We start from the raw sequence: 23,936 nt of genomic DNA on the forward strand, positions 1-23,936 counted from the left end.
CGCGTGAGGCGGACCGAGCGGCGCAGCACGAAGCGGTCTGTGACGCGGAGGGGGGGGGAGCGGAGACGGCGCGCGCGGGGCGCCCCCTGCTGGCGGATCCACTGAGCACCACGGCACAGCTCCCCCCAGGGCGCTGCTGGCGACGCCTCAGGCTCTGCCCGCCGGCCCCGCGCGCTGTTTTAAACACCCGCTCCGGTACCGAGGAAACCATCCACACCTTCCCCTCCTCCTCCCCGGCCCCGAAAAGGCAGCCGACCCCCCCCCCCCCCCGCAGCCAGCAGTTGGACCGCCTTCCCGTGCCTGATTCACACGAAACCCAGGCAGCCAGGTTCCCCCGAAGCGGGGGGCGGTGTTCGCTGCCCCCCCCAGGGAGCTCAGCCCGCCTTTGGTCAGCCTGCTGCCTTGAGCTGTCGCCCAACGGCCCAACGGCTCAGCCGCGCGCCCAACGGCTGCCCACCCACGCGGGCGCGGCGCGTGGTGCGTGGAGAAGGACGGGGGGGAGGGGAGGGGGAGGGAGGCGCGGCAGCGTCTCGTCGATAGGGGCCGTGCGGCGGCGGCATTTTCGCGTGGCGGTTCCATAGTGTAGTGGTTATCACGTCTGCTTTACACGCAGAAGGTCCTGGGTTCGAGCCCCAGTGGAACCAACGCCGAACGCTTCGCTTTTTTTCTAAGTGGTTTTCCCCACCCCCCCACCCCCCCCTTCGTTTTTCATCATTTCCTTTAAAGCGATGAGCCTGGCTTTGCGGGTTTTCTTCCCCTCAAGGCGGGCGACCTCATAAGCACGTAAAGAAAGCGCAGGCCCTGGCGTGGGGTGGAGGAGGAGCGGGGTGTGGTGAGGGGAGCAGAAAGGCCCCTCAAGCAGGAAACCCTGGCCTCGCAAGATCCTTTCCGCAGCCCTGCGCAATAACACATTCTCTAAGAGTACGAGCACAATTTAGACAACGGTGCTGTGGCGCTTGCTTTTTTCCTCTAAAAAGCTCTGTTTCCTGCAAGAACATGAACCAAAATGCAGAGAGACCCAGCTAGGGCCAGCACCCTGAGGCGCCAAAGCAGCCGGCGCTTTCTCCACCCGCCTTCCCGGCATGGCTCTGCGGGGCAGGATTTACAAGGTTTTCGTCTGGTCACTCACCGTACTGTACTCCCTGGGTGCCATTTTGTGGTGGTCGGTAGCCCCCACGCCTCTGGAGCGGAGGGGAGGCCCGGGATGGCGCAGGGGCTGTGGGCCGCTCTGCGCCAAGGCCTTGCTGAGCTGCGTGTCACCCGCGCAGGGGAACAGGCGGCTGGAAGCCTAATAAAACAGTGTCACCCCTCCTTTTAAGCCTGCCTGATCTAAGGGCTGCTGGGGGCCATTTTGCGTCTTCCCCCAGGCCCCTTCTCACTGGCGCGGCTTAGGCCCGGGCTGGCTGCTGCGGGAAGGCGCAGACGAGGCCTCTCCCTGTCCCAGGGCAGAGGATTTGTCCTTGGCGGGGCCGAATGCCCGCCTACAAGAGGAGCCTTTCAGGGCGAGGGGTCCCCACCTTATGGCAGTCCCTCCGCCGGGTAACCAAGGAGACCGCAGAGACCAGAGACAGCCATGGTGGCAGTGGGGAGAAGCCACGGCCTGTGCCACAGCCTGCGCCTCCTCCCAAACGGGGCCAAGGGCACGCGAGCACCCACACAGTGGTGGCAAAAGCTGCCGTCCCCAAGGAGATGTCTAACCGGGGCAGACTGGGGCACTGTTGCTTTCACCTCTGTGTTTGGGGAAGTGTTTGAGCACTGGGGAAAGGCCAGTGCTTTTCACAGCACACAGCTAGTTAACTGCATCCTTGTTTTCCCCTGTACCGTGTGTATCGTTGTTTTTATTAATCGGGAAAAAGAGCCATGTCAGCATGTCTTGGAGCAGCTTAACTTTTGAATTATAATGTGTTGCCTCATTTTGCACATGCAAGCCTTTAGAAAAAGGTAACCTCTGGGCAGGGGTGCTGCCACGGTGTCTGTGTGTGGTAGCCCTAACGAGTGCTGAGGCCAAGACTTCTCTGCAGGAGGAGGAGGAGGCGGGTCCCTTAGCTCCACTGAGCTGGAGTTTGCTCTTTGTAGAATCAGAGCAGGAGGGTGTGATTTGCCTATCTGAAAGATGAAAGAGAAAAATTGGCTTAACTTACTTTAATCAAGGTTCTTACTAAGAAACTTACCTTCGTCATCATCATCTTAAGAAAACTATTAACCTGTGTCAGCGCTTGCCCTTACTAAAGAAAAACTCTGGGGTATGGGCAAGCTGCAGTTAGAAATTGTAGTGCAATGCAGGGATACCTGGGCTAGGGTGTAAAAGCTCTTTTGGGTGGAAAGCACCCATATATCACATAGTGAGACCTAGCAGGATAAGGTCATAGCATTAAGCACCATAATGACACTAAGGGCCTATGTATCCTGCAGCCAGAAAGTGCAGACATAGACAGGTGTGGCTTTCCTCTGCTTAGCTTGGTTAGCGCCATGTGTGCAGCGCATGGGAGGTGTATCCCACTTCTCAGGTAAACTGCCTTCCACAGCCGGGCTCCTTCAAGGATACAGGCTCAAAGCTGAATGAGCTATAGCCAGACTTCTCCGAATTTAGTGTATGCAACCCTTCAGTGTAGGTACTTCCCATCTAATAAGGGTGGTGATCCTGTGGTGCCTACCCTGCCAACAACAGCCACAGCTCCCCCAGGTGCATGGGTTACAGGGAGTGGGCCTGATCCTGGTGGCCAGCACTGGGTAACTATCTGCATTGTGTTTTCTTACATTTCAGAAAAAAGCTCCTTTTCAGAAGAGGACTTAAGCTCACACTTCAGATTTGTGGAAAGAATATTTTATTTCAAGAACCAGATCTTCAGCATGCGTAGACCATTGTAGCTCCATCCATTTCAAGGGGATCCAGCTCCTGATGGTTTGACTCAAGCTCTGAAAGCATTGGCAGACTTACTCTCTCAGCACGTCAGTATCTTGCTTCTGAGAGATGCCTGTGGTTTGCATGTACATGTATAAACGTGTACGTTCCTTAACTGTGCTAAAGCCAAAGCGTGCCGGTCACACATTTGTGTTGAGACATCGCACGTCATGTGTGTGTTCAGCTCCTAGATGCATGAATCCGTGTGCACTGCTCTGATTTAGCTGTCTGCCACTCTGACTTTGCAAGAAACACGAAATCGCTCCGTGGAATTGCGCTTCTCTGTTGCACATGAGCGCTTTTGCCTCCTTCCCCTCTGAGGCCACATGCTCGTGCATGCTGCCAGTCGGTCAGGTGCCAGGGAGGGCTCTGTGCCCATGTGTGTGTGTGTTGAGAGCTCATGGATGCACAGCTCTGCCATGCTCTGAAGCAAATTCATTTCTCACAAGGAGAAAGCTACGGGCAGAAAGTGTTATGTCTGCATAAGATGCTGGCATGGAGCTCCTCAAACGGTGCTGAGCTATATCTATATATGTTAACAAAGCAAGGCCAAGGTATGGACTGGAGCACTGGCCTCCAGTCATCCATGCTGTTTAATTCTTAGCAAACTCCTGGTAAAATTGTGGTTGAGGCCAGCTAACCCAGCTGGGGAAGGACATGTGCCAGGGAGCATCTCCGGGCAGGGTGTCGAACAGCCTCCACTCGGCTTCGTTTCCCCTGCTGCCATCCCAGGGGCTTCGCACCCTTATGCACCCCCATGCCTTCACGTCGTGCTCCTGGAAACGCGAACTGTACTCTGAACTTCATGGGTGAAAAGCATCCCAATGGTGCAGGGTGGCCTTTGTGCTATTTCCCACAGTCTGGGGGAAGAAAATACACCAACATATTTAGGGGTCGTGAAGACATACTAAAATGCCTTAAGGCCAATGGGACACGTGCTGGACTTGGAGAAGATGTGTGGCCAAAAGAGTGAACCTGCCCAGCCAGTTCCTGCCCCTGTTTTATGTAGCAGTGTGGATGTCACCACACTGTCCTACTTCAGAGCATTTGTACCAGCCATAGTTTTGTTCCATAACCAATGCCAGGCTAATTTTTATCCTTTTTAAAATTTTAATTTTATTTTTGATATAGGGTAAATGTAGCCCTTTCTGGTGCTGTATTGTGTGCTGGCTTTAAAATGTTTTCTGTCTTCTGTACCTGAAACTATTTGTATGCTTGCTAGGAATTAACTACGTGATTCATTTAGCAATGTTGTCTGCAGTGGCAGCATGGTTTTGCTGTTTACAGTTATTAAAATGAAGGACCATCAACACCATTAGATACAGAGGGTCTGAACTGCATATTATTTATACAAAGACTTGAATTTTAAGGCTTTTCTACTCTTCATGCGAACTGATTTGATTTTTTGAATGCTACAGACACATTTTTAAACAAAGGCTGCCCTTTTTTCTGTGAGGAGGGAATTTTATAACTGGGGAGCCACCAGTCTTGAGGGTGTCCCTTTGGATGAAACGTTCTTAGATAATAGCGGTGCTATTTCTGAACATGATCCCTGAGCTATTGCATTTCTTACACAAAATCAAGACCTATTCAAAGGGTGGACTTGAACATAAACCAAGCTGATTTTAAACTGCTTGGGGTGATGAGGGAGAATTCGGTTTCGCTTTTTTAAAATATGGTAGGTGATTTCTCTCTGGGTGGGCAGCTCTGCCTCCCAGTGACCTGTGCTTATGAGACCATAAGGCGAGACGCTGAAGCCCTGGTCTGGTTTTCCAAGAGATATGTGGATATTTAGGGATTTTAAGCTGGGATTTTCAAGCCCATGGGACTCAGATACCAAGTGCTCATCAATGCAGAGAGAGAATAGATATCCGAGTGTCTTCAGCAGCTCTGGAAATCTCTGTCTCTGTGGCAGCCCATTTTAGACCAGATGGCAAAGAGAGGGAGAGAGCGAGCCTTGCCCAGATACTGTGTAGAGCCTGGAGCAAGATGCCACACTGCGGCGGATGCCCAGAGGCTGCCCTTGTACCCTCAACGAGGCTCACATTTGTTCACCCCCTGGCTGGACCTTCTGGTGGGTCTTGCTGCCCCGAGAGGGGTGCTGTGTATGAGCGTGAGGCCTCTGAGAAAAAGTAGGGGCAGCCCCCTGCCCTTAGGAAAATGCTTGGGATGAGTTGCCCTGCTCGCTCACCCTGCCATGCATTGATGCTCCCCAGTGTCTGGGGTGAGCTGGCCCAGGTCCATGAAGCAGGATGGCCGTGTCCACGCAGGGGTCTGCCTGCAATAACCCGCCCCTACCCTGAGGGTAGATGAAAGTGAGAAAAGTGTTGGGTTGAGGAGGTTAAACTGCTTAAGGCTGAGCAAAGCAGCGAGCCCCACTTAGCAGGAGACTCGTCCCATCCACGCACACGCCCTGGCGAGGCCGGGATGCATCAGCGCTGGCATTGCAACTGCAGAGGAATGCTGTACCTGGCATCCCATTTATGGGGCATTCCAAATTTGTGGGTATCCAAAGGCAGGTAGAGATGAATCCTGCCCAGGGGACTGTTTCCGAAGAGTCATCATCCTTGTTTGCCCAGCATTTTTTGAATGGATGTAGACCAGAAGACTAGAGACAGGCCTAGCTTAATTCAACAGCAGCCCACATGATTTACGCAGTGCTTTAATCTATTCCCTGTGCATATGTTCCAAGATCTTTTGAAACAAAGAAAGCTGCTTCTGAAGCAATTGCTTTCAAAAACCTCCATTAAAAATTCACTGCTAATTGCACATAATTAACAGAGATTGGAGGAATGGGTGCAAGATCCACTGGAACCACTAGCAGTCTGTTGTCTTGAATCTTTCAGTCATTTTAAAATCAAATGTATAACTCTCTTTGATGTAAACTGCTTGAGAGGATCCTATAGGTAGAACTGTTAGCAAAGGGAGGTTTGCTTTTTTGGTTTGAGATTTTTATGGCTCAGCAAGTAAACAACTGAAATGTGCTATTTCTGTTTGATCTACTAATTGCAGTTTTCAGCCCCTTGCCATTAGGTGACTGAAAGAGCAGTAAGGCCAGGGCAGATTTCTACACACAGCTATTATTAGGGAAGGCATTGGTAGTGTAGAGGTAAATAATTGGTGTGAAAGATATGAAAGAAATACATACTACATACAATAGACAATGTGTAGTACGTATATTTTATAAGCATTAGACATCTGCATTTCTGTGGGGGTATACGTGGCTTCTAGGTAGGTTTATCCTTGTTTATTTGGACATACATCTGCATACACAGTGAGATTCACACTCAGAGTGTCAGTACCTCAGTACTTTTTACCTTTTAAAAACTGTTACACATGACGCATCCTGTAGGATGGAGCTTGACAGTAATAATTGTGTGGTTGGCTTGATGGTGTTTGATAAAATCATGAGAATGGAGGAGAGTAAGGTGCTTAGGCAATGCTTAAGTTAATCTCATGCCTTCCCAGCAAGCCAAGCAGCACGCTAAAGAGCTATTCCCAACAGAGGAAGGAAAAGATGCGGTTCAAGATGGGAAGCGTCCTGCTGTCTCTTCTTTTCTGGTGCAAAGGTACACACTTTGCCTCCTGAGAGGCACTTTCAGATGTCCTTCTTTGTATGTCTTGTTTCATCCATGCTTCTTTCTTCTGCCAGGGGCTGTGGGGTAAGCATAATAATTCAGGGAAAGGCAAAATTGTGGAGGAGATGTGTAATTTATGTACATGAGTAAGCAGCGCTCTTACAGCTCTATGAATATTCAGTAGTAAAACTGTTTCACAAAATAATTGCAGTGTAAAAAAATTGCCATATAATTTGTCAAAATATGAATTTGCAAAGAAAATTGTAGTGCAGCTGAGCCAGTGAGTAAATAATAATGCTGATTTGAAAAATGAGGTACAGTATAACATGAAAGACTGGTCCTTCATTAATCAAAACTCTTGATTAATCAAAACCTGATCATTTTCTCTAGCAGCAAGACATTGCTGATGGACGGCTGCCTTTTTTTAAAGGCTCTTTCAGGTATTTTGGCCTGGCAAAGCCTTCCAAAGGCACTTTAAGAACAAAAAGCAATCATAAGTCAAGAAAATGGGAAAAGTATTTATCAGTTCTCAGGCTTTCTCAAACTTACTTTTCAGAAAAGTAGCAAAGATAGCAGGTAAGCAGGAGCTAGAAGCAGCCAGAAAATTCAGGGTCATGGTCTCCTTCCATTTTAGTTAACCCAACTGTGGAATGAGGAGATAATTTTCTGGGTTGTGTTTGAACTTCTGGTTTCATCAAAGCCAATGGCAAAGCTGCTGTAATCTTAAGCTAAGTGCTGGGCAGTATCCACCAATATTAATGTGTGAATCGAGTATGATCTGTAAGAGCATGGGACAGGTTTATCAGACAGTCCACCTTTTCCCTCATGGATATTGAATTCTCAGTGTTTTGCTTTGTCTAGTTTTTTCTGTCCTTCTCTGTTTCCATTGAATATTTTGGTTTACGAAATTTCATGGATAGGACAGTGTTCCTCAACTAGCCATGCCTTCATTTCATCCTGTTACGCTTGGCTGTACCCTGGTCTGTCTAATTAATAGGTCTTCTTTTTAATCTTCCAGCAAATATTTGTGCATTCTCCTCATACCTTTTCTCTTCACTCTCCTTTGTTTCACGTGGGAAGGTTACTGGTGCCTGAGCTTCTTGGAAGGCTGTTTTTACCCAGACTCCAGCATTTTTTTCCCAATGGGTGGCATAACTGCAATTAGTCCTTGGAATGAGTTCATACCTTGCTCTGAATCCCAGGCACAGCTTGCTTTTAATAGACACCCACACATCAGGATATTTTTGGAGAGCCTGCAGTGAAAAATTACTTGCAGGATCACTTTCGAGGCATCACTCCTTTGGTATTTAATTTATTTTCTTAATTTACTCGTTTTCTTAATTTACTGGTTTTCTCTGCTTCATGGTCCAAGTGTCCTCTTCTGGATAAAGAGTGAGCAGCGACCCTTTGCCCAGGTCCCCCTCACACTCCTGCCTCTCCCACCACAGAGAAGGTGCCGCTAGGTCAGTCCTCTGAGCCACGTGCACTGATGCCACGATAAGCTCCTTAGCTTATTTTCTCCGGCAGAGCAAGTGGCTTAGAGGAGCACCCCCAGCCCCCGCCCCTTGGCTGGGCTCACGTTTGCCGGGGACACCACCGCAGCAGCAGCAGCAGCAGCAGCATATGGTGCAGCAGGCAGGCTCCTACGACGAGAGCCGCGGCAGCTGCCGGGCCCCCTCCATATGGTGAGGGGGAGCACCCCGAGCCCTGGATTGACATGAATATGCTTTTAGCACATTGAATGTGACGTGCCTGCGCTGCATTACTCCATCCGTGCTCGCTATGCGTCGGGAAATAAGTACGTCTCAGCAGTTTAAAGGAGTGGACTTCTTTTTTTCCCCTCTGTTTTTTTCAGCTTTGGAAAAAAAAAAAACCCAAAATCAAAGGCCCAAACCCACCTTCGGATCACAGTAAATAACATCTTAAGTGCCGCTCTTTGGCATAATCGATACCTCTAATGAAATTACTATGCAGGCTGTGTTCTGCATAGCTCTAAGCAGGAAGGAACAAACATGTCAGTAAGGTCAGAAATTGCCAAAAATTTTCAAAGGAACACTTTGGAAAAAAAAGATAATTATACATCTCTTAAGAAGAAAAGGGGAAAAGGTTGATTTTTTTCCAGATTATTTACCTTTTTTTCAAATATTTTCACAACATAAAAAAATTTGTGGAAACATTATGGAGGCAGCAGGCATAAAAGAGAAATTAATATGAATTAAATAGGTGCAATTGTCATTATTTAAATATGTTTTTTATCACTTTCTGATAAATACCAGTAAATATTAAATGAGACACAATAAAAATGAATTAAAATGGAAACCAAATAAAAATCATTTAAATAAAAAAAAGAATGGAAATGAAAATAATAAAACCATGAAAAATCCCCACAAAACGAATGAGGAAAACAGCAGCTGTGTTAAAGCACAAGAGAGGAGCTTAACACAAAGTGTGAGTCCTTCTCCCCTCCGCAGGCTGACGCTGGTGCTGGTCCTCTTGCCTTCAGTCTCTGGCTCTGACCGTGCCTGTCAGCGCTCAGCAGCGATGAGTCCTCGCAGGCTGATGTGTGCTGGGGTGGTGGTGCTCTTCTGGGGGGTGCCAGGGGCAGAACATCATCTACAGGGGAAAAACAGGCTGAACATTTGGCCCAGTGCAGCTTTAGGTGGTGAGAGCCCCTGGATGAAGAACGCCCTGCTTTCATCAGGCCAGCCTGGCTCCCAAAATCTTTTGGTGGACATGGATCTGCATATGCCCTGGGGGTCCCTGTCTGCCAGCATAGCTACCAAGGACCATTTTAAAGCCTGCACTTTTTAGAAATGAAGGCACTCTTTGCACGACACGGTCCCGTGGAGCCTGCTGAGCACGGCTGTGGAAAAAGCCCTGGGGGAAAAACAACAAAAGCAACCACGAAGCAACTGGGTGAGGGGGCTATGCCTGCAGAGGGGACCTGGGGACAGGCCATGGCTGCAGCAGGGGTCCCTGGGGCCATCACCACCGGCACAGGGGCAAGGAGAGATGGGGAAAATGCCATGTGCGACAGTGGCCCGGGACACGGCAGCTTCCCCAAATACACCTTGCTATTGAGGCTGGTGCAGCCTGATGTGAGTCACCTCGCTCGCCTGGCACGATTTCCAGGGCTGGGATGTAAAAATAGCCTAGGTTAATAATATAGCAACCCACAAACTAGCACCCGATGGGCACAGAGATACTGCAATGCTTTTTACAGAGTCTCAACCCTCTATGTTGCTTACATACTTCCTTGCCTAACTCTGCTTCCTGATGCTCTCCAATGTGGCGCTCAAGGAAAACAGGGACTTGCAACAGTGTGCCTTTCAGAAAACATGGTAAAACCAGTGCCATTCATTCCAGTCACCTTTTTTTCATTTCTGTGACAGCTTTTCTGGGGTCCAGTCACATTTTTCTGGTTTTTAAGCTGTTTTCCTTTCCCCTGCCCCATGGCCCACACGTGCAGAAGGGAAGCAGGTGACTAGCTATGCAGCAGGATCCACCATGCCGGGAGAGCGCTGCATCGCAGAGGCAGTCCTCTCCACTGGGAGAAGCAGAGAGAAAATAATTTTGCTCATCTCTCTGAGCTCTGTTAAACTGAGATGTTGCTTGCAGAGATGAGAGGCAAGATTAACTATTTTCCAGCTGAAGCTTCTAGGCCACTGAAATCGTAAAGTCAATAAACAATGTTATTAACATTTTCCACATACTTTGCCTGCAATGACCAGGTTTATGTGAACTTATTCCGGTAAATCGAGTGACTGACATTTATTCTGTGCTATATTTTATTTCTCTGTTTTATTTTATAATGTACTTTCTCATGCTTGTACATCTGTCATTAATTCTAGCAACACTAAAAAAAGATGGCTTGCTGCCGTGGCTCTACAGTCAGGGTATTCAATATGATTTCTCAGAGTTGACCTTACTGAAATGTGCCCAGCCTTTGGCAGTGTTACTTCTGCCCACACTTACCTTCCTCCTTTCTTTCTCTCATTTAACCATATTCTTAATGACCACAAACTTTCTGAGACACGTAGTTACCTGTTCCTGTAATTAAAATGCCGGCAGCTGAGCCTCCTTCCTACCGCTTGCCCCTTCCTTTCCCCAGGTAGCCCAAGTTGTGGCTGCTGCTTTATCCCATCTCCACCTCGGGAAACCCATGTCCTCCCCATCCCGGCATCCCAGAACTGCCTCTGGCAGCTCTTTTCTTTGTCCCCCAGACCTGAGACAGTCCCTGGGGTTTCTCTCCCCTCCATCCTGCCCAGTTTCGGGTGCCAAGTGGGGCCGCCCCAGGGTCTGTGCTCCAGCGCAGCCCCACCAGGATGGGTGCTTGGGCACAAAATCATCCCCTGGTGCTTGCCCAAGCCCTGATCCCCAAATTCTGTGCTACGGGGTGGCATTTATGCACAGCAGTGCACCACGCTGCAGGGTGGAATGGAGGGTCAGGAAAGACGCATGCCGTATCTCCCTGCCTCTCACAAACATGCACAGATAATAATTTATTTCACTGAACTGATGGTTTGCTGAATGTCCTGGGGCACTGCGGGCGCTGTAAATAGGGCTCTTTCCTTTTTAATGTTTTGGGGTTTTTTTCAGTCCTGTACTTTTAACACAACAGCCCCCCGGGCAGCCGTGCCGGACTCTCCCACGAATTGCAGCAATTCGTTCTGTCTGACCTACAATTACCAATTATCTTTGTAACCTTCCTTGAAGGCAAACACGCTCACTATAAAAGCATGCTGGCCATCAGATTTTTAGACTATTGGCAGCCAGCTTTCCTCTTCATTTCCTTTGTAGGACAGGGCCTGTCACAGCTGTAAACACGCCAATATATCAATTACTTTTTCCGGCCAACTGCAGGCAAAGGCATCTTTTCCTCTCCTTTCTTCTCCTGATGCCAGGGGTTACCAGGCCGCACTTCCTAGGTGGGATGTTTGGCCCATCTGCTTCCCTGCTTACCCCAAGCCAAGCCTGCCGCTCCCCTGTGCCACAGGCTATGGCTGCCAGCGGTCAGATGGCTGAGCTGCTCGTGGGAGCGAGCCCTTAGCAATTAAACTCTTCTAGCTCAAAAATGCAAAGTTGACTTCCTATCTGAGATGCCAGTGAGCCATGTGACAAAGGGTGGAGGCAGCACGCCAGCACCCCTGCTCTGGCACTGCCTTTGCATCACTCCATCTTGCAGGGCTGACCCAATAACACATTTCATTGAAAAAGGGGCTTCTGTGCTTGAAATTCACACCCTTGCTTGATTTGCAGCGATGTCCCCTGGCTAACAAGACTAAAAACTCTAAAAGCCACTCTTGTAGCTCAGGAGCAGGCATCACTGGCAGGGTGCAGCCACCCAAGCAATGCTGGGGCAGCCAGGGTAGGAGGGTTTATTCCTAGTGGCTGAGTATCATAGAGTCATAGAATCACAGAATGCTTTGGGTTGGAAGGGACCTTTAGAGGTCATCCAGCCCAACCCCCCTGCAGTGAGCAGGGACAGCTTTAACCAGATCAGGTTGCTCAGAGCCCCGTCCAACCTGACCTTGAATGTTGCCAGGGATGGGGCCTCCACCACCTCTCTGGGCAACCTGTTCCACTGCTTCACCACCCTCATTGTAAAAAATTTCTTTCTTATGTCTAGTCTAAATCTATTCTTCTTTAGTTTAAATCCATTACTCCTTGTCCTGTCACAACAGGCCTTGCTAAAAAGGTTGCACCCATCTTTCCTATAGGCCCCCTTTAAGCACTGGAAGGCTGCAGTAAGGTCTCCTCGCAGCCTTCTCTTCTCCAGGCTGAACAACCCCAACTCTCTCAGCCTGGCCTCGCAGGAGAGGTGCTCCAGCCCTACGATCATTTTTGTGGCCCTCCTCTGGACCCGCTCCAACAGGTCCATGTCCTTCTTGTGCTGAGGGCCCCAGAGCTGGACGCAGTACTGCAGGTGGGGTCTCACCAGGGCAGAGCAGAGGGGCAGGATCACCTCCCTCGACCTGCTGGCCACGCTGCTTTTGATGCAGCCCAGGATGCAGTTGGCTTTCTGGGCTGCCAGCAGACATTGTTGGCTCATGTCCAGCTTTTCATCTACCAGTACCCCGAAGTCCTTCTCCACAGGGCTGGCGCCCATGCTCCAGGGGCTAGTGCTGCTCCAGCATCAGCATCAAGCAGAGCATCAAGTGCACAGGAGACGCGCTGCATTGCTTTTATTGGCAAAGGCGGTACAGTTTTGATAGTTGGTAACGTCTTGGTTTGTAGCGTATTGATCTGATGACAGGCAGCATTAACTTAAACCACCCTCATGCCATGTAGCACAGCACGGAGGTGGCCTCGGGCTTGCACCTCTGCCTTGGTTTTCATGTTGCACAAGAAGTCATAGAATCATAGAATCATAGAATCATCTAGGTTGGAAAAGACCTTTAAGATCATCCAGTCCAACCATTAACCTACACTACCAAGCCCACTCTAGACTAATCAAGGGTAGACCAGACTAAACCATATCCCGAAGTGCCACATCTACCCGTTTTTTAAACGCCTCCAGGGATGGTGACTCCACCACCTCTCTGGGCAGCCTGTTCCAATGCCTGACCACCCTTTCCGTAAAGAAATTTTTCCTAATTTCCAGTCTAAACCTCCCCTGGCGCAGCTTAAGCCCATTTCCTCTTGTCCTATCGCTAGCTACTTGGGAGAAGAGACCAACACCCACCTCACTACAACCTCCTTTCAGGTAGTTGTAGAGAGCGATAAGGTCTCCCCTCAGCCTCCTCTTTTCCAGGCTAAACAACCCTAGTTCCCTCAGCCGCTCCTCATAAGACTTGTTCTCCAGACCCTTCACCAGCTTCGTTGCCCGCCTCTGAACACGCTCCAGCACCTCAATGTCTTTCTTGTAGTGAGGGGCCCAAAACTGGACACAGTATTCCAGGTGCGGCCTCACCAGCGCCGAGTACAGGGGGACAATCACCTCCCTGCTCCTGCTGGCCACAGCATTCCTGATACAAGCCAGGATGCTGTTGGCCTTCTTGGCCACCTGGGCACACTGCTGGCTCATGTTCAGCCGGCTATCTACTAACACCCCCAGGTCCTTTTCGGCCAGGCAGCTTTCCAGCCACTCTTCCCCAAGCCTGTAGCGTTGCATGGGGTTGTTGTGACCGAAGTGCAGGACCCGGCACTTGGCCTTGTTGAACCTCATACAGTTGGCCACGGCCCATCGATCCAGTCTGTCCAGGTCCCTCTGCAGGGCCATCCTACCCTCGAGCAGATCGACACTCCCACCCAGTTTGGTGTCGTCTGCAAACTTACTGAGGGTGCACTCGATCCCCTCATCCAGATCATTGATAAAGATATTGAACAAGACTGGCCCTAAAACAGAGCCCTGGGGAACACCGCTCGTGACCGGCCGCCAACTGGACTTAACACCATTTATCACTACTCTCTGGGCTCGGCCACCCAACCAGTTCTTTACCCAGCGAAGAGTATGCCTGTCTAAGCTGTGAGCTGCCAGCTTCCCGAGGAGGATATTATGCGAGACGGTGTCAAAAGCTTTGCTAAAGTCGAGGTAGATGACATCCACAGCCTTTCCATCATCTACCAGGCGGGTCACCAGGTCATAGAAGGAGATCAGGTTGGTCAAGCAGGACCTGCCTTTTGTGAACCCATGCTGGCTGGGCCTGATCCCCTGGTTGACCTGTACTTGCCTGTTGAGTTCGCTCAAGATGAACCTCTCCATAATCTTCCCCGGCACCGAGGTCAGGCTGACAGTCATGGGACTTGGCTGGGTAACATCTCTGCTGGGAAAGATGGAGCACGGTGTAGTGCATGGCCCCAGCCTACGCTTTCCAAGAGGCCAGATCTGGCAACACGCACCCACCTTTTCCTGCTGAGCTTGATGGAGTCTGGGTGCCCCCCTGCCTCCCTCTTGGGCCTGACTAAAAGCCACATCTTTTTATTTTAGACTGATGGACTGACGTTTACTTCTTCTGCCAGGGCTGATGCCTTGGGTTGATGCAGTAAGTTCCTGATGCCAGAAGTACTGCCCTGGGACACTGAAGCAAAGGAAGCCATCTCTGCATTAAAGAAAAGATTTTTTTTTTTTTTAATAATTTTGTTCTTGGCTGGGGTCATTCTTTCAGACTCTTGATACATTCAAGCTCAGTGTCACACCCAAGGAGCAGTTGCATTTCAGTAATGAACAGAGATTTGTATATAGTTTATATTTCAGCTGATTATAATTGCACAGTGTTTGTGAGTCTTTTGAGATGAAACTTGCTATAGAAACATGGGATGTAAATTCCCAGCATTAGTTGGAGCTTCCCAGGCTCAGCAGAGTGACAGTGTATGAATGAATAAATCATAACTAGATTTCAGTGAATAATTTAGATCTAATTCATTTGGTGAAAGATCCTCTTTCCCTATTCACAAAACCACTGTTCAGAGACAGTGGGTTTCTCATGGCTCCTGTATGCAAGTTTTTACCTACTCAATAGCTTGGTCCTTAGTGGCTTGCAGATTCCCTACTGGTATTGAAAACATGATGTTTGACATTTGACTTGTGTTGATGAGTTATCAGCAGTCACAGGACTATTTTTTTTTTTTAAATTATTTTATTTTCGTAGTTGTCTGGGCACTATTCTGCCAGTCCAAATGCTATTAACATAGTCTGCTTTGGACTTCACTGGGAAGCGGGAGAGCCCTTTCAGCACGGAAAGGGCTCATAAAAAAGCCATTGCTCAGTGACAGGCAGGAGATAAACAGGCCAGATGTTACAAAAATTGTGTCTCTTCCTCTACAGCCACAACAACTGGTTTTCTCTAAGAAAGAAAAAAAAAGGAAGTTTGGTATGTAAGATGGATTAGGAAGACCTATTTACATCTCGTTTTCCTCCAGAGGGAGTGATCTCAGGCCAGGCACCTCGTAGGGTGTCCCATCTCCTCTGAAGGCACCGGGGATTTGTGGTGGCGCCAGGCTGGGATTTCACCCTTGGGGTTCATCAGCTGACACATTTTAAGGGCAAAAGGGGAAAGGGAAACTGTGGGGCAGGAAGATGGCAAAAAGGGATAGGGGCGAAATTATCTGTAAAGCAGAGGCTGAGGGGGCTGGCATGGGTTTCTCTTCAGGGTGTTTCAGGAGCATCTGATCAGAAAGAGGACATGCCAAAGGCATCGGAAAGAAAATGCAGTGGGGGAGTAGCACTGGCACGGGCACATGCAGTGCCCTGTTCCTGCCCACGTCCTCTTGCTTTCCCCTGGTGATCAGCCTGGGGAAATGCAATAGGTTTGCCAATCCTTCCTCGATTTATTTGTCCCCAGCTCAGGAGTACATGTTCATTGCATTTCCTGATGTTTGCTTGCAGCATCTTCGCTTCTAATCTGTCTCTCTCTTCTTCCCTCCACGCCCACTGCCCCAGCTGCACTGGCCCTTTCCCCGGGAGAGGTAAGTCTCTCCAGATGGTTTGGCTGCTGGGTAAATGCTGGGGGCCCAACATTGTCCGGCTCTGGTGCCTCCAGGCTGAAGGAGGCATGGCACCTGGGCCTCCAAGCCCAGGCACATGCTCTGACCTCTGAATCCAAGGGGGAGTCATCCAACATTTTGTGCTGGGCTGGCATGAAGAAAGGGGCCCAGAGAACGTGCAGCAGCCTGGGTGGGCACGAGTGTCTAAGTTTCAGGACTTGGATTTATCCTCGTGTTTAGAACATTGACTATTGTTGATGACTATGTTGATTTATTATTGGTTTTTAACCTTCCCTTTAGGATGAGAGACTGGAGCTGTGGCACAGCAAGGCTTGCAAATGCGACTGCCAAGGAGGTCCTAACTCGGTGTGGTCCAGCGGGACTAACAGCTTAGAGTGCATGCCAGGTAACGGGCCAGTGCGCTTTTAGCCACGTGATCTTCAGCAGCTTCCCCTGTTGCACCCTGCATTGCAGAGGTGGTGCATTACAGTGGTACTTGTTCCAAACCCAGCTCCTGGTAGGGCCGGGGGAGCTGCACCGGTGGGAGGTGCGGGGTGACCCTGTACTGTCGGGCAGAGGGGCAGCAGGAGCAGGGGCTGTTCCTAGGCCTTGGGAGGTCAACCAGGGTGGCCCAGGCTGGCCGGTGCCAGCAGGCACTTGCCTGCCCTGTCCCTACGGTCCCCAGTGCTGGTGCTCCCAGAAACTGCCTGGAGCAGGTACTGCTGTGTGCAGGGTTTGCTGTAGGAAAGTTCTTGTACAGCCTAGACTGATTCTCCTTGCTGTGATTTAGCCTGTGACATCTTCTCCTCTCCCCAGGGATCAAGGAAAACAGTTTATTCTTTCTTTGCAGCATATTTTTAAACAGTAAAAGACCACAATCGTGTTTCTTTTGAGTTTTCTCTGGGCTGCTCCTGCTCAGCTCCTTCAGCTGTTCCTCACAGATCATGTTTTATAAGTTTCTGATCAAATTCTTTCCTCATTATTCTCTGCAACTGCCACATTTTCCCTGACATGTTACTGCAGCAAGGCTTTATCAGTGCCCAGCTGATCCTCAGGTTTAGCTCATGTGTCCCACAGAAGCTGCACTCTTGTTCAGGCCTCTGTCATGCAGATGTTCAGAGGTGTTCACCCACTCTGGGGCTGGGTGCCAAAAGTGGTACCTGCCTCATGCCCGCTAGCAACCACCTCTTCCCAGCTCCCGCAAGAGGCTGTGCAACAACTTGAGGTGTGTTTTGCTGCTCCTGGGTTCCCCAGGGGAGATACATGGGGAAAACAGTCAGCCCAATGCTCAGTGTTTGGCATGGCTGCCCTGAAGGAGAAGGAGGTTAAATGAGTTACCCTGGAAGAGCTCTGAGTGGGAGCCAGGATGTGCTAGAAAGCAAATAAAAATGTGTATTGACAAGAAGATATGACACCATTGGTAGAGCTTGCAGGCATATGCAAACAGAAATGAGAGGGGGAATCTCAGGTGTTTCTATCCCAGTTTCTATCCCAGACCTGAAGGTTCCCCTCCCATGGCGCAAGGCAGCTGACAAGCACAGAGCCTGTCCAGTCATCCTTTGGGTCATCTGCTTCCCCTGAGCTCTCCCTCCACGTACCCTGCTCCTGTGGAGGCCATGTCCACCTGGGGCTCGCCCAGCTTGAGCACTGCCCACAGCTTCTTCCCTGCCCAGAGAAACTACAAGGATTCATCTGCTGTGCATGCGTGGTGTCTTCAACCCCATGGGCAGAGTGCCCCAGACATCCCCAGTAAACGGTCACGGCTTCTCAGGCTCTGTCCTTCCAGTTTCTGCAGCTGGTATCTCCACAGGGCTGCCTGCTGGGGCAGGTGTGAAGAGGAAGAAGGCACTTGCTGTGTTGCAGAAGAATCACTTACAGGAGCTCCAGAAATGACACTTTATATCTCTTGTTCTGAGGGTTTCCTCCAGTCTCTTATGAAAGAAACTCATGTGCACTATCCCAAACATGTGTCTGAGCTGGTATGGCCCTGCCCAAGCTTACTGCTCCCTTTCAAAGGGCTGGCCACCACAACTCTTTTCTTGTTAACAGCATCATCACAAAGCCCACCTGTGATGAGCAGGTCCCTGCAGTCCTTGCATCCTTGTCTGAGTCTCTCCCCATTCAGAAGGTGCCCCCCTGCACCTGCACATCCTCCACCTGTAACTGTATCCCTTTGCATGGAGCTGCAGTAAAGCATATTTTAGACAAACAGAGATTACTGCACACTCCAGGTTGCCATGTAGAATCATAGAATCACAGAATGCTTTGGGTTGGAAGGGACCTTTAGAGATCATCTAGCCCAACCCCCCTGCAGTGCCAGGGACAGCTTTAACCAGATCAGGTTGCTCAGAGCCCCATCCAACCCGGCCCTGAATGTTTCCAGGGATGGGACCTCCACTACCTCTCTGGGCAACCTGTTCCAGTGCTTGACCACCCTCAATGTAAAAAATTTCTTCCTTATATCCGGTCTAAATCTATTCTTCTTTAGTTTAAATCCATTACTCCTTGTCCTGTCACAACAGGCCTTGCTAAAAAGATTGTCCCCATCCTTCCTATAGGCCCCCTTTAAGGATGTAGGCTCCCCCTTCTTCCTGCAGCCCTGGCATCATGTGCAAGGAGCAGCACTGGCACGCTCACATGCACTGCGGAGCCTCATGGCAATGCTGAATTGCAGCCGGCCCAACAGAGAACCCTGACCAACCCCTTGGGAAGTTCTTCTTCTCATGGTGGCTCCCTACTGGTACCTACGCCTGGCATGCCAGCCTGGTCCTACTGCATATTTTCTTGCTGTTTAACCTTAACAGTGTACAATTCTCCATCCGAAGCCTTGCTACATCCTGGTACCACCCTGCTGTCATTTGCACCAAGGAATCACAGAATCACAGCATCATTTGGGTTGTAAGGGAACTTTGAAGGTCATCTAGTCCAACTCCTCTGCCATGGGACCAGGTTTCTCAAAGCCCCATCCAGCCTAACCTCAAACACTTCCAATGATGGGGCATTGTCGTGGTTTAGCCCCTGTCTGCAACCAAGCACCATGCAGCTGCTCACTCACCCTCCCCCCTGGTGGGATGGGGGAGAGAATCAGAAGGGCAAAAGTAAGAAAACTTGTGGGTTGAGATAGGAACAGTTTAATAAGAGGAGAAAAATAAAAAATTGTAATGAAAAGGAGAACAACAAGAGAGAGAGAAACAAAACCCGGGCGGGAGGGGGGAAAAGTGATGCAACCGTTGACCAATGCCCAGCCAGTTCCTGAGCAGCGATCGCTGCCCCCCACCCAGCTCCCCCCAATTTCTATACTGAGCATGACGTCATATGGTATGGAATAGCCCTTTGGCCAGTTTGGGTCAGCTGTCCTGGCTGTGCCCCCTCCCAGCTTCTTGTGCACCTGGCAGAGCATGGGAAGCTGAAAAGTCCTTGACTGGGGTAAGCAATACCTAGCAACAACTAAAACATCAGTGTGTTATCAACATTATTCTCATCCTAAATCCAAACCACTATGCCAGCTACTAGGAAGAAAATTAACTCTATCCCAGCCAAAACCAGGACAGGCATCCACAACTTCTCTGGGAAACCTGCTCCAGTGGCTCACCATCCTCATCATAAAAAATTTCTTCCTTATGCCCAACCTAAACCTAACCTATCTCTTTCAGTTTAAAACCATTGCCCCTTGAAAGGGAAGGGAAGGAAAGGAGACACAGCAGGTTTGGTTGATTTGTCCGTGGCTGAGGGACACATGTGTGAGAGGCTCCAGGCTTCCTGGCCAGGCTAGGTGTGAGGAGTGCTCTCACGCATTAGCATTACATAGCTGAGCAATGAAGGCATCTTCCTTGACTAATGAAGGCTGTTCTCCTGAATAGTGAACGTTTGTCACCGTATCTCCCAGCTGTCTCTCTCCCCAGGCAGGGGGGCTTTGCACTCTCCTCACCCAGCCTGGCCCAGCCATGGCAGTGTGGCCCGGCATCCCCACTGCCTGGGGACAGTCTGCAGGGAAGCTGCGCTGAGGTGTTGCAGAGCTGTCTCTGGCATGGCTGGAGGGCAGCAGCCAGCCTCGCAACTGCTGCATGAATTTTCTCCAGGTTGGTGGTAACTGCGTTAAATGGCTTAGCTGGTTTGGCCGGGCGGGCACCAGGCATCTGTTTCGCAGGTCCCTGTGCGTGGCACAGCCGGACACGCCAGCAGGTCACCTGCTAATTGCATTATGGTTGTGTGGTCTGCGGATTAATGTTGCTAAAATTAAAGTTGTGTGGTGTTCAGGATAAGCCTGCTGAGTAGTAAACATGCAGGGCCACCGCAGCCTGGCCACCCTCTTGCACAAGGGGAGCAAGGGTTTTTAACATGGTGGAAAAGCATAATGTTTCCGTGCCTGGAGGAAGGTGGGACAGTTGCTATGTGTTTTTGTGGGGGAAATCATGTTAATGAGGTACTGACTGAGCAAGATATGTTAATGAGATATTGATGCATACAATATCGACCTAGTGGACCTTGCTAATGAGGCATTGACCACACTGCTGCAGTGCCGGGGTGTTGCACTGGGGAGGCCATGGTCACGCTGGGCCCTGGGCACCTGCTGATGCTCCCCATGTGTTGGTCATTTTTGACACGAGGCATCACGCTGGTCAGTCAGGCATGGCTAAGGCGAGGAAACATCCTACCCATGAGTGAAACTGCGCAGAGCTTTGCGTGCTCCTTTATTGCCGAAAGCCATGAAACAAGCTACACTAAACTGGAAAATGTGACAGAGTTACCCTTGGGGGACCACATGTGCTCCACAGGCCAGAAAATTAGAAAAATGCTGCCCACGATATAGGCAATTCCTATCTGACACTTGTGAGCACCTTCTTTATGTGTATCTAGATATGTAATGATAACCTGCTTGCATAAAAAATGATCATAACAAAACAACTCCCAACTAGGTCCAGGTAGCATGCAGGTGCTCTGCAGGGCAGCATCACCAAAAGCTTGCCTTCCAGAGCACTGTGTGGTGACCCACCACAGAAGGTTTTAATGATGAATGAGTATTTCTGCCTGTAGTAGTTTTGCAGCCAGTGGGAGTCTTGCTGAACTTCTCGTTATCGTAGAGGACAGCATTGGGGTCGGGTTTGGTAGCCTGAAGACCTGAAGGAGATCAGATGGATATCCCTGAGCCTTTGGCAGAGCCAAGCATTACACCTCACTGGCACCAGAGTACCTGCAGGTTTTTCACAAGACAAGACCATCTTCATATGCAAAGATAGTCCCCATAGCAGAAAATGCAGATCTGAGGATGCTTGTGGAGGCACAATCACAGCAGGTTCAGCAATTTTGCTGTGCAGTCATATCTTAAATCAAGCCATTGAATGGAGGAGAGGAAGGAGACAAAGCCCAGCAAGAAAAGCCATGCCAGGCCTTTCTCAAGGACCAGGCAGAGGCTGACAGACTGGATCCAGGTTGACGGATCCAGTCTGGATCTTCTTCCACACGCTTGCAAGAAGGAGATTTAGAGTGCAACATCTGAATAAAACCTTCCTCCCAAAATGCTGCAGGCAGCACAGGTTTAGGAAGGTTAAGAGAGAGAGAAGAGTCAGAAATTCATACAAGAGTTAGAAATGAAGACCCCCATGGCCCCTGGGCAGCAAATACTGCAGGGGCTGTGGTCAGGATTTAAGAGCATCCCCAGCATCCCGGTAAGGGAGGACAGGGAGCAGCAAAACCACAGGGGGTGTTGACAACAAGCAAATGCAACCAGGAGACAAAGCCAGCCACATTTTTTTCCCTTGTTCTGCAGAGTGCCCCTACCACAAGCCCCTGGGCTTTGAGTCTGGCGCCGTCACCCCCGACCAGATAAGCTGCTCCAACCCTGAGCAGTACACAGGCTGGTACTCCTCCTGGACGGCCAACAAGGCCCGCCTCAACGGCCAAGGCTTTGGGTGAGTCTGAAAATGCCTCTCCGAGGGGTCCCTTGGGGGTTTGGGGCACCCCGGGCAGCGTGAGGGCAGGAAGGGTTGCCCGGGAGTGCAGGGGCAGAGGATGTAGCGGGGCCAGCCGTGTCCCCACAGGTGTGCGTGGCTCTCCAAGTACCAGGACAACGGGCAGTGGCTGCAGATCGACCTGAAGGAGGTGAAGGTGATCTCGGGGATCCTCACGCAAGGGCGCTGTGATGCCGATGAGTGGATGACCAAGTACAGCGTGCAGTACCGCACCGACGAAAACCTCAACTGGGTTTACTACAAGGATCAAACCGGGAACAACCGGGTCAGTGGACTTTACGCTTTGGCCATTGGTGGAGCAGGAGTTACATTTGGTGACACAAAAGCTTTGGGTGTCTGCAGGGAGGTGCCCCAAGAGGGGTTCCTGTGGGAGCAGCAGGGTGGATGAGGCTTGGTGCCCATCCCTTGTCCGGGGGCAGCATGGAGAGGGGTATCCCCGCACTGTGGTAAGAGCAAGTGCCAAACTGACCAACTGCAGAAGGACAAAATACATTTTTTGCTAATGATGATGGTGGAGTCTAGACTAAACTTGGCAGGACGGAAGCATTAGCTGGTATCGCAGGGGAAGCGGCACCTCCATGATAAAATCCCTTTCTTGGCCAGGGCTGCACTGTGCCAGCCATGCCTGGGCACTGCAAAATGGGGGCTTCTTTCGCCATAAGTCCAGGGCTAGTGCATGATAATGATGCAGAAAAGCCCCTGAGACAAAATCTGCAACTATTTAAGTCACAACCCACGGAACCGTGCACACACTGCACTTAGTGGTTGGTCTGAAGCAAAAAATTGCACAGGGGACCCTACAGTGGTGCTTGTGTTCCCTGTGCAGCCCAGGTGGGCTAGGGGATGCCATGGCTGCTGCCTCCCAGGCATCGTCAGTGTCCATCCATGGGGATGGCCCCATCCCAGCGTGGGAGGCTCTAGTGGCTTCACTAAAGCACCAGTTCCTGCAGCCATGGGGAGATGCTGAGCTTTCCCAAAAAAGCAGGTCATGGCAGCGCGAGGCATGGCAGCGTGGCCAAGCAGTGGGGAAGGGCCCCCAAATAAATTTTTTTGGTCTATATCGGCGTGTTTGGGAGCCTGGCTCGTGAACTGCAAACAGCCAAGGTCAGCCACGCTCACTCTGAATACATGGTGCCTTGCTGCCAGAAGACAAATGAGAGAGAATGGGGCAAGATTAAGTCTCGCCTAACCAGAAAAAGTGGAGGAACAATGTGGGGAAAGTGACTCACAAAACCCAGTCAGTGTGACAAAAATTGTCTGCATCTGGCTATTTTTAAAATCTTTTATTTTGAGCATGGGGGAGGGTTACCCCAAACTCATGGGGCAGGATTTTCAGCCCCCTAGCTGCCCACCCACACCTCTCTCCCCAGGTTTTCTACGGCAACTCGGACCGCTCATCCTCGGTGCAGAACCTGCTGCGGCCGCCCATCGTGGCCCGCTACATCCGCCTCATCCCGCTGGGCTGGCACGTGCGCATCGCCATCCGCATGGAGCTCCTCGAGTGCCTGGGCAAGTGCGGCTGAGTGCCCGCCCGCCCCACGCCATCTCCTGGGGTAGATGTGTAGGTGTCCGCCTGTGCAGTCACCCCGCCTCGCCACCGACGCCGGCTGCGGCCGCGGTCCTGCGGTGTAAATGCCCAGCCTGCAAAGGGAAGGGCTGTCTAGAATAAAATGTTGCTTCGCACCACACCTGGTGATAAAGCTAAACCCTGCTTGTGAAGCTGACAGGGGTTTATGGGGCACGCATTGGGGAAGGCAGGAGGGTTCATTGCTGCAGCTTTGATCCCGTGAGATGTGGTGCTTCTGGCCCTGGGTGTTAGCTTGGGGAAATCATTATCACAGCGTGCTGTGGAGACCAAAGTAAATGCAGATGGGGTCCAAAGGCAGGGCTTGGACTCCCTCGGGGAGGGCAGGTCTGAGTGATTATTTGTCCCCAAGCCTGGGCATCCCTGCCACCCCACTGGGGCCAGGGAGGGCTGTCGTGCCAGGGCAGACATCTCACCCTGCTTTTCCTCACGCTCCTCCTGCCGGTCTCTGCCATCCCTGAGATGGGATCGGGGCC

At 50.6% G+C, this 23,936-nt stretch overlaps 1 protein-coding gene and 1 non-coding gene across 3 annotated transcripts; both read left to right on the forward strand.

Moving 5' to 3' along the window:
- Nucleotides 1-571: 571 nt before the first annotated feature.
- Nucleotides 572-644, forward strand: TRNAV-UAC (transfer RNA valine (anticodon UAC)). The gene has a single exon. It is a non-coding gene; the product is annotated as a tRNA-Val (tRNA).
- Nucleotides 645-6,341: 5,697 nt separating this feature from the next.
- RS1 (retinoschisin 1) lies at nt 6,342-23,398 on the forward strand. Of its 2 annotated transcripts, none has more exons than XM_075727772.1 (6): nt 6,342-6,471; nt 15,854-15,888; nt 16,207-16,312; nt 21,674-21,815; nt 21,945-22,140; nt 23,246-23,398. In XM_075727772.1, the coding sequence occupies exons 1-6, from the start codon at nt 6,342-6,344 to the stop codon at nt 23,396-23,398; spliced, it is 762 nt and encodes a 253-aa protein (XP_075583887.1). The 2 variants fall into 2 exon arrangements, with proteins under 2 accessions (XP_075583887.1, XP_075583888.1); XM_075727773.1 differs by having other exon boundaries at nt 6,420-6,471; nt 15,863-15,888.
- The last annotated feature ends 538 nt before the right edge of the window (nt 23,399-23,936 follow it).

This window comes from Pelecanus crispus, chromosome 1 (genome assembly GCF_030463565.1).
Source record: "Pelecanus crispus isolate bPelCri1 chromosome 1, bPelCri1.pri, whole genome shotgun sequence".
NCBI classification, from domain to species: domain Eukaryota; kingdom Metazoa; phylum Chordata; class Aves; order Pelecaniformes; family Pelecanidae; genus Pelecanus; species Pelecanus crispus.